Consider the following 10,801-nt stretch of genomic DNA (forward strand, 5'->3'; position numbering starts at 1 on the left):
CACGTCTTGTCTTTCGGCTGAAAGGACTGCGGCTTAGACACGCTTGTCTTAGCTGCCGAAGCCTGCTTAGGTGTCTTGCGAGGCTGCTGTTGACGTTGTTGTTGAGGGGCTGGAGGTTATAGGGCCGAGATGTCAGGGCCCTTTGGAGGAGAGAGTCCTGGTTCGATCTCCTCCACCTCTCAGCCGTCTGCTCAATGTCACGAGGCTCCAGTAACTCCCCTTCAAAATTAGAGGAGTGTCTGAGCCTGCTGACGTCTGCAGTGGGGATCTTCGGATGGCACCTCTCGGACACTGAATCGCGTCTTTTGAGGATCATGTTGGCCCACAGGTTAGTGACCTGGTGGGCTAGAAACTCAATAGAGCGAGAGCCCGAGAGGAGGAAGATCTCCTAAGCTTTCCTATTGCTCTCCTTGGACAGATCCTCGGATCGCAATAGGATGCCCAGAGACACAAGCCAGAGATCAAGCCACGAAGTTGCCTGCATGGCACTCTTCACGACTTTTCCCAGGTTTTGGGTCTCTGACGCTGCAAACGTCACCTGCCGGGTAGAGAGCTTCTCGAAAGAAGTTCCCTTTGCTAGTTCTTCCATGGAATGATGGAGTGGGGGAGACATGCAAGACTCCCCGTCGATCTCGAAATACCTCCTCTGTTGGACTAGAGGAGGTGGGAGGAGTTTGAACCCGGCAGAAGAACGTCCTGAGGAGGCCAGACCGGAGAGTTGAGCTTTGACCTTGACTCTGGCGCCTTTCACCCCTTTAGACCAGGGCAAAGCCGCACTAGTCTTGGGGGGCTTCTGGACACCAAAGACCTCGTCAAGAACGGTGTCTTTCCCCTTGCGAGGGGCTGTCTCCGGGTCCTTGATTTTGTTGAGCTCCTCATCAATCCAAGGACCTGCCAGAACGCATGTTCTGACTCGCTGTGCTCTCCTCTTGGTGGACTGGCAGCTAAGTTTCCCTCCCCCCATCCCTTCTTGGGGAGCGTGGGCGCGTAGGAGCACGGACCCAAGAAAGAACGTGTGCGCGCATGTGTGAATGCGCGTAAGCACGCAGGAGCGCTGGTGCGCGGGCTTGCGGGCGCTCAGACTCTTGACTAAGTCCAGAAGCGCAGGAGAACGTCGGCCAAAAGAGCGCGTTAGCGAGCGCCCCTTCTTAGGGTCTGCAGGAACCAAGGCATGCGGACGTGAAGGGCGAGCTGCAGAAGATCGTGGGCGCGGTTGCGCCAAACTAAGAAGGCGCTCAGCAATAGAAGGGCGCGCAGGCATCAATGGGCGATCAGGAGAGCGCGAGCAAGGCAAAGGAGAACCCTTGCGTTCATCAGGACCACGCGAGCGTGGGCGCACAGGGCGCGCATCAGGCACAAGCACAAATGAGTGCTTGCGCGCGGGCGAGTGCTTGAGCGCAGGAGAATGATGGTGCGCAGTGCGCGCATCAGGAAGGCGCTGCAACTTCTCTGGAGGATGAGAGCGCCCAGGAGAGAGCTGGCGAGCAGGAGATTACTGGGGCGTTGGAGAGCGCTGCAACTTCTCAAGAAGATGAGAGCACCCAGGAGAGCGCCGGCGAGCAGGAGATCGCTGGCGCGTTGGAGAGCGCTGGCGAGCAGGAGATCGCTGGCGCGTTAGAGAGCGCTGGCGAGCAGGAGATCGCTGGCGCGTTGGAGAGCGCTGGCGAGCAGGAGATCGCTGGCGCGTTGGAGAGCGCTGCAACTTCTCTGGAAGGTGAGAGCGCCCAGGTGAGCGCTGGCGAGCAGGAGAGCGCCCAGGTGAGCGCTGGCGAGCAGGAGAGCGCCCAGGTGAGCGCTGGCGAGCAGGAGAGCGCGCAGGAGAGCGCTCAGGTGAGCGCTGGCGAGCAGGAGAGCGCCCAGGTGAGCGCTGGCGAGCAGGAGAGCGCCCAGGTGAGCGCTGGCGAGCAGGAGAGCGCGCAGGAGAGCGCTCAGGTGAGCGCTGGCGAGCAGGAGAGCGCCCAGGTGAGCGCTGGCGAGCAGGAGAGCGCCCAGGTGAGCGCTGGCGAGCAGGAGAGCGCCCAGGTGAGCACTGGCGAGCAGGAGAGCGCCCAGGTGAGCACTGCCGAGCAGGAGAGAGCCCAGGTGAGCGCTGGAGAGCAGGAGAGCGCCCATGTGAGCGCTGGCGAGCAGGGGAGCGGTGGCGAGCAGGAGATCGCTGGCGCGTTGGAGAGCGCTGGCGAGCAGGAGATCGCTGGAGCGTTGGAGAGCGCTGTAACTTGTCTGGAAGATGAGAGCGCCCAGGTGAGCGCTGGCGGGCATTGGCGAGCAGGAGAGCTAGAGCTCCATTGCACGCAAGCGAGCAGGTGGCGCGCAGGGGAACCCTGCGTAGGCGACCAAAGCACGTCAGCAGCCAGGAACGGCGAAGGGAGGTCTGGTAGGTGTAGGGGATCGCGAACGATCCGCAGGAAGTTGCAGTGACGATCCTCTCCAGACGAGACGGATCCTCCACAGTGGAGGAGACGAAGATCCAAAGAGGCGCCTCTTAACTCCCTTGTAGGGAGAAGGAAGACCTCTCTCGCGCAGAGGGCGAAGCGAAGGCGCCCTCTGGGTAGGAAGACGGGTCATCCGTCCTCTGAAGAGGAGTCTCTGTGGTGAACTTCCCTCACGAGGAAGAAACACTTGCAGGAGAGACCGTAGGACTCCACTGCCCCCCCGAAGGAGACCGAGCCTTCCGCAACAACAGCAGCAGTAGGCCTCCGAAGAGGAGTCTCTGTGGTGAACTTTCCTCAGGGGGAAGAAACACTCGCAGGAGAGACCGGAGGACTCAACTGCCCCCCGAAGGAGACTGAGCCTTCAGCAACAACAGCAACAAGAGGCCTCCGAAGAGGGATCTCTGTGGAGAGCTTCCCCCACGGGGAAGAAACACTCCTGCAGCTGCTCAGCCCCTTGAACGTAGCCGCAGATGCAACCGCTCAGCCCCAAGAGCATAGTTGCACAATATCAATTATAAATTAAGGTAAAAGAAGTTTCCCCCGAAAGAGAAAACTCAAAACCTGGGAAAGGAACCTCCCTCGGAAGGGAAGTGTCCCCACCCAGGAGGCGAGCCTCCTGAGAGTTCTAAGATGAACTGAGGAGCTGTCGATATCACGGGAGGACTTCCAGGAGGAGACACACGCCCCTGACGAAGATCCAACCCACAAGACAGCTCTGCTTCGTAGACCCATAGGCAAACGAACAGCAAATCATTAACTGTGAAAAAAATGAACAGTAATTAGTTAACATTCATTCCCCCGGGAAGACTCCGAAGAGGAACCCGAGGGAAAAAACCCAAGAATTACATAACGGGCAAGCGCCCTCCACCTCACCTATACTCATGGGAAGGTGAGGTGGGTAGGGCGCTGGCGAAAGCTGTAACAAAACAGAATTAAAACAGTTACGCTATGCAATTCAAAGAAAGTTCACTAAAAGTAAGAACGAACAACCCCGAAGGGAAACGTTCTACAAACTGAAGTTAACAAAAAAAACAATTAGATTTATAACAAGTAATAAAAAAATAATTGTAAAGCACAGCGTTGAAACTCCACCCACATAGAGGAGTTATGTAATAATTATAGTAAATGTAGTAAAGGTGAACGAACTCCAGGAGATCGTGAACCATGAACTACTACTTAGAGGCCTGACTGCCGGCGGCCACACGGAGATATCGTACACACACACACACAAGCGTGAACACTGAAAAGGAAACTTACTGATTTCCATACTCAGATATATACATAAACATAAAATATGTTACATATATATATGAGTACAAGAAATGTAAGTAGTTAAGTAAAGACAAAACAACAATAATGGCTGGCCAAGCGAGGACAGGAACGGAGACGTCCGATCACTGTCCGAGCCAAAAGTGAATTGAGCTATTCACAGTGTGTGAGGGGGGAAGGGGTAGCTAGCTACCCCTTCCCTAACCCCCGCTAACTAGCGAGGGGGTAGTTAACCCTCGTTAAAATTTAATGGCTCGTCATTTCAGCTCCGCCAAAATACCCCCATGTAAATAGCGTGGTTTGTATTAGGTTACGGAACAATTCTATTTTATTACATATGCGTCTCTCTCCGCTCCTAATCATACTATGAAATACGTGGCTGTCATAGTTTCATTATCCCCTTTCTCTTGTAATAAAGAAGAAAAATAGGTTTTATCCGTATTATATACTCACCTATGCTGTGTAATATTCCTAATTGAATATTCACTTGCGCCATATCTTCGAGACCAGACCGTTCTCTAGCTATGAAATATAGTGCCTAACCACCACTTATCTGTTATTGAGAATGATCCTACACGAATATCGACCATTCTGTCTTGTCTCCGGGTTCTTCACGTACTCTCTGCAAGGTGAGTAGCCCTTCGATGACCACTTTGATCTTCGGCATGGACCGTTGGGTCTTCTCTGCCAGGGGGGCAGGAAGTTGCATCCCAACGGAACCTCTATCGAGGTCACAATGCTTACCTTTATTCAAAGCCCTTGGCACTTACTCTATAAGGGGAAATCTACCACGATACATTGATTCTCTGGTATTCTTCCATCAGGACGTCATGCCTTGAGCCCAAAAAACGGATTTTGAGCGAAGCGAAAATTTATTTTTGGGTGAGATAGCCATGACGTCCTGATGGACCCTCCCTGCTATTCTAGTCCAGCCTTTCAGGCCCCGCCCTGTCCTGCTGTATCATGGAGATTGGCAAGCAGCTGGCATCAGGATGAGGACGGACGTGACGTCATTTAGCAATGGCGCCCGTTTATTTACGTTTCGAGTACCAAAAGTAGCCACGGACGAGTGTAGCTGTGGAACGGCTCCTCAGTTATTCTCCGCCCCTCCATATCGAAGTGTTAACTCTATATGGGGTGCAGATAGCTATGTGGCGTGTTAATACATGCGTCCCCTGTTGATATACGGTCTTAAAGGGAAACCTTTAGGATACTCGCCCCAGAAGTAAGAATTCTGTGATAACCTGTGGTTTAATTCTCTGGGAATATCCTAGTAGTTAATATACCCAAGGAAGCTACCAAAAAGGAACCTTCCATCAGGACGTCATGGCTATCTCACCCAAAAATAGATTTTTCGTTTCGCTTAAAATCCGTTAATTACTCAAAAGTGTCCATAAAATATGTAATTTACAAATAGTGACACTTTTGAGTAATCACTCAATTTTTGATTAAGTATATTTTGAATATACAGTATATCAAATGTACGCTGGCATCACGAACTTCTGTTTATGTACGCTGGCATCACGAACTTCTGTTTATGTACACTGGCATCACGAATCTTGTTTCGTTAACTTTGTTGACATGTCAGTTCCAAGTCGTTTGGTGAGGAAACCGAGCTATTTTCTTTTTATAACCCCTTGCCCCTTCCTCAACATATCTTGCTAATCATTGCTTTCCCAGAATTTAAATAACCACCTGATTACTGTGCAAGAAGATGAAAACTGCAGGATTACATTATTTGGGAGTAAATGGAGAGCGTGGTGTTGTAAACTATTTCCGAAATGAATTTCAAATTCGGTCGAATCTTGTTATTTACTACAAGAAAACATATTGGTAAATGTCTAGGAGAAGGTCGCACCCGTTTTTCAAGTATTAACGACGAGAGACGGCAAAAAACAACCAGATTATTGTTGCACATTTCATAGAAACGTGAGGAAATGAATAAAAAAGAAACTAAGACTTAACTCTTACACACAAAATGTAAGCATAAACCTACTACTACAATTATGGGGGACCCCAGTGGGAAGCAGGGTTTTTGGGTGGGGGGAGGAGGAGAAAAGTGATTTTTTGGGGCACTACCGAACCTAATACAACCAACTAACCTACCCTGGGAGGCCTGTACCCCAACCTAGGCCTTCCCGGGGGGGGGGGGGGGGGGCTCCGCCCCCCCTGCGACCCCCCCCCCCCCTTAAGGCCACAGTGATTTTCAGGGCACCACCGAACCTAATACACCCACCTAACCTAGCCTAGAGGCCCTGTACCCCTACCGGGGGAAGCCCCCTGCGACCCCCCTTAAGGACACTACCTATCACATCCATCAAACCAAATCCGAAGTGATGGTACTGCTGTATACATCGTTATACTATCACCATTATAATATACTCCATAAATTAATGAAGCTTACCTTAACCTGTTGGTTGATAAAGATATGCTGCTGCTTTGAGGAAAACGTGAAGCCGTTGCGAAGGTTCCTTGACATGCAGGACAATTTTTATTTTGTAAAATTAAATTGTCTCTCTGGCACAAATCCACTAGTTTTCCAGAATAAGTTACACAAATTCATTGTAATTTAGGACACAGTCAGGACAAGAAGATGGACTTTTAACTTCTTGTGTAACATGAGATGACGTGCTTGCTATGGCCACCATGTCTAAAAACGAAATGAAATGCCTGGGTAAGAGAATGTATTGTCGCGCGGTTGTATTGTCGCGCTGTGATTGGCCAAACATGTATGACGTCATAGTGGATAGGCGCTGTGATTGGCCAAACGTGTAAGACTTCATAGTGGACTAGTTTGTCTGCGGATTATAGTGGTTACAGGGCTCATTTGAGCAAAAACAAGACACAGTCAACAATAACAACAGACTTGGAAAAAATCTGGAAGGAAGACAAGAGTAGCGTGAGTTTGATCGTCGATATTTCGACTATTATTGATTTTCACTAAATTATCTCACTCGTATACCACTATTGGTAAATGTCTAGGAGAAGGCCACACCCGTTTTTCAAGTATTAACGACGAAAAACGGCAAAAAACAACCAGATTATTGTTGCACATCGCATAGAAACATGAGGAAATGAATAAAAAATAAACTAAGACTTAACTCTTACACATAAAATGTAAGCATAAACCTACTACTACAATTATGGGGGACCCCAGTGGGAAGCGGGGTTTTTGGGTGGGGGGAGGAGGAGAAAAGTGATTTTTCGGGGCACTACCGAACCTACTACAACTACCTACCCTACCCTGGGGGCCCTGTACCCCTACCTAGGCCTACCGGGGGGGGCCTCCGCCCCCCCTGCGACCCCCCCTTAAGGCCACAGTAATTTTCAGGGCACCACCGAACCTAAGACACCCACCTAACCTAGCCTATGGGGCCCTGTACCCCTACCTAGGCCTACCGGGGGGGGGGCTTCGCCCCCCCTGCGACCTCCCCTTCGTTATACTATCATCATTATAATATATTCTATAAATCAATGAAGCTTACCTTAAACTGTTGGTTGATAAAGATGTGCTGCTGCCTTGAGGAAAACGTGAAGCCGTTGCGATGGTTCCCTGACATGCAACTTGAAGTAGGAAGTGGCAAGGTACCCGACGAAGTGTTTTTTCCTTCTACCATATTTCGGCACTAAATTCTTCACGTCCCGCCACTTCTTCTCCACAGTATTGGTATGAGCCTGTGTCTGGGGATCAACGAAGTGAAGGCTGTGGTTAACCGTCAAATGCTTAAAACCTTCCTCTGCCAGACAGTTATAAGCTCGCCAACAGTCCGAAATTATAGTTGTGCCTGGCTCGATCCTCTCCTTAATCAGCGAGAACAGGGTGTCACGATCCCGGGTTTCCACGGGGACCAGAAAAAACTCACGTGATTCTCGGCAAATACCACGGTAATTGTGTAGGAGACCTCCGCGCTCGATTTAAAAGTTTCTAAAAGTAGAAAACGAAAGAAAACAGTAAATTAGAGCTACAGTTACCTTGAAACTGTGAGATAATCCTCCTACAACCACCTAACTCTTACACAGAAAATGTAAGCATAAACCTACTACTACAATTATGGGGGACCCCAGTGGGAAGCGGGGTTTTTGGGTGGGGGGAGGAGGAGAAAAGTGATTTTTCGGGGCACTACCGAACCTAATACAACTACCTACCCTACCCTGGGGGCCATGTACCCCTACCTAGGCCTACCGGGGGGGGGGGGCTCCGCCCCCCCCTGCGACCCCCCCTTAAGGCCACAGTAATTTTCAGGGCACCACCGAACCTAAGACACCCACCCACCTAACCTAGCCTATGGGGCCCTGTACCCCTACCTAGGCCTACCGGGGGGGGGGGGGGCTCCGCCCCCCCCTGCGACCCCCCCTTAAGGCCACAGTAATTTTCAGGGCACCAAAATTGCACCTCCTCTTCCTTTTCCCACGAGTAACCACACTACGATCACACCGGAATGCTAATTTGTTGTAATCTATACGGCACACATTTTCACAATTAGGGCACTTTTTCTCTGCCAAAATCAAACCATGACGTTGAGCAAATGCAATTAGCAAATCAACTTTCCCTGAATAATGTACACAAAAATCCCCATAAGAAATAAAGCAATTGTCACAAGTGACACAGTCGGAACGGGATGAAGGTCCTGCTAATTGCTCCATACTTCACGGCAAAATGAGCTTTTCAGTTTGAAGGGAGATCCGAGACGTGCAAAAATATTCCTCCGCGGAACTTCACGTAAACTGTGGTAACTGGTGGAAAAATAGCAGGGATAAGTGAAGTAATAAGTGTCAGCATTGGCTAGATTTGTAAAAACCGCCATGATTGGTTTTCAAACAGTGTGACGTCAAGAAAACACCTGTTATTGGTTAGAACAGCATTGAGAACTAGTCGGCCATACGCAGTAAGGCGGTGAAACAGCTCATTTTAGCCAAGACATCACACAGTAAACAAAAACAAACACTTAGAAAAAATCCAAGTGAAACATAACTATACACACGAATATCTTCGTTAAATAGAAGCTGCTCATATATTGACTATTATATAAGCGTTCTATATGATATAATAGTGAATTGTAGGTGTTTAAATTCTTCAAGATCTTCCGCGGAGGTCTCCTACACATTTACCAATACCACCAAATACCCACTGGCCGTCTATTACTCGGCCAACATTATATTTGCGTTTGCCGAATTTGGACTCGTCAATTTCTACTGTACAATTGTGGCCGCCAATTTTCTTGCTGCGCCTTAATACCCAATTAATTACAACTTCCCTGCAAAAAGAAGACCAATCACAGACAGTACCTTTATTTAATTTCAATTCAGAAATGGCCACATCGTAGCAAAACCAGTTTTGAACCCACAAAACTATAAATTTTAAATTAGTTTCAATGTCCAGTTTTCCTTTGGAAAACCAGGTACCCACAAACACCGACACTTTATATGAACAACGCTTACGACTACGTCCTTTCGTAATGTAAGACTTGTCACACCTAAAACTATGTTTCTTGTAGTCAATCCTACACACTTCCTCACAATGCGGACACTTTTTATTTTGCAAAATTAAATTATGTCTCTGGCACAAATCCACAAGTTTTTCGATTTTCCCCCGAATAGGCTAACACAAATTCACCGTAACTTAAGAAACAGTCGGCACAAGAAACGGGAATTTCAATTTCTTGTGCAATATCAGACGACGTGCTTGCTACGGCCTCCATGTCTAGGAACGAAATAAAATGGCTGGGTAAGAAAATGTATTGTCGCACTGTGATGGGTAAGAAAATGTATTGTCGCACTGTGATTGGCCAAACGTGAAGACGTCATTGGGAAAGAAAATGTATTGTCACACTGTGATTGGCCAAACGTGAAGACGTCATAGTGCACTAGTTTGTCTGCGGATTATAGTGGTTACAGGGCTCATTTGAGCAAAAATAAGACACAGTCAACAATAACAACAGACTTAGAAAAATCTGAGAGGAGGACAAGAGTAGCGTGAGTTTGATCGTCGATATTTCGACTATTAATGATTTTCACTAAATTATCTAACTGGTATACCATTATATACATACATTCCTACATATTCTAGTAAAAATAAATTGAGTATCAGTGTTATCTTCATGCGGCCCTCTCCTAGACATTAACCCCACTATTTACATACATTCCTACACATTCTAGTAAAAATAAATTGAATATCACTGATATCGTCATGCGGCCCTCTCCTCGACATTAACCAACATATTTTCTGTTCGAAATCAGAATCTGTAATACAGTAAAACTTTACCTGTGTGTGTGTGTGTGTGTGTGTGTGTGTGTGTATATATATATATATATATATATATATATATATATATATATATATATATATATATATATATATATATATATATATACACCAGCCCCATGCTTCCAGTAATTATGGACACGGTAATGTAGGTCAGGTTAGGTGGGGTACCTTCTTAGTACATACCTCTACAAACTCTACAGCGTAGAAAACGAGAATTTCGGTAATAATGTACATACTAACTAAAACCTTTGCGTATTTATTCACCATTTTTCACATTTTAATTAGTATTGCAGAATCAGTGCTACGAAATGAATTGCGAAAATACTAACTTTCATTGATTGGCAGCCGAAATTTAGCCATCACCATCCTTTAAAACGATTAAAGTAAAAATTAGTAATTTATCATGCAATGATGGTACCCTATAGGCCTATAGGCTACGTTCTTTTAGATATTTAATGGCAAATCATCTTAAATGCAGTGAAAATACATTAATATGACAAAACCAAAGTAAAAATTCCAGATTACCTTTTATTTTCTCTAAGTGTTATCGCTGTTTTACTGTAACTGGCTAGATGTCATTCACTGAGTCTGGAATTATTCAATGGATTCTTTTTCTTCTTCTTCTATTTTTAGTAGGAGATTTGGCCCAATTCTTGGAGCCAAAGTACTCCCCTGTAAATATTATATAGAATAAAAAAATTAGATCTAATCAATACAGTTGACAAATTTTTCTTTAAGTCTCTTAGCAAATATCAACTCCTTCACCGAATGGAATGAATGTTACGTTAAAACTCCCCCACATGAGGCTTAATACCTTTTATTCAAACAATATCCA

The 10,801-nt window shown here is 47.1% G+C and overlaps 1 protein-coding gene across 1 annotated transcript; it reads right to left on the reverse strand.

Moving 5' to 3' along the window:
- Nucleotides 1-7,187: 7,187 nt before the first annotated feature.
- LOC137621899 (uncharacterized) lies at nt 7,188-10,233 on the reverse strand. Its single transcript, XM_068352403.1, has 3 exons — nt 10,150-10,233; nt 8,803-9,228; nt 7,188-7,610 (listed from the first exon to the last, which is right to left on the reverse strand). Exons 1-3 carry the CDS (start codon nt 10,231-10,233, stop codon nt 7,188-7,190), a joined length of 933 nt encoding a protein of 310 aa, XP_068208504.1.
- Nucleotides 10,234-10,801: the final 568 nt, after the last annotated feature.

The sequence above is a fragment of the Palaemon carinicauda genome, chromosome 28 (assembly GCF_036898095.1).
Source record: "Palaemon carinicauda isolate YSFRI2023 chromosome 28, ASM3689809v2, whole genome shotgun sequence".
Classification (NCBI taxonomy): domain Eukaryota; kingdom Metazoa; phylum Arthropoda; class Malacostraca; order Decapoda; family Palaemonidae; genus Palaemon; species Palaemon carinicauda.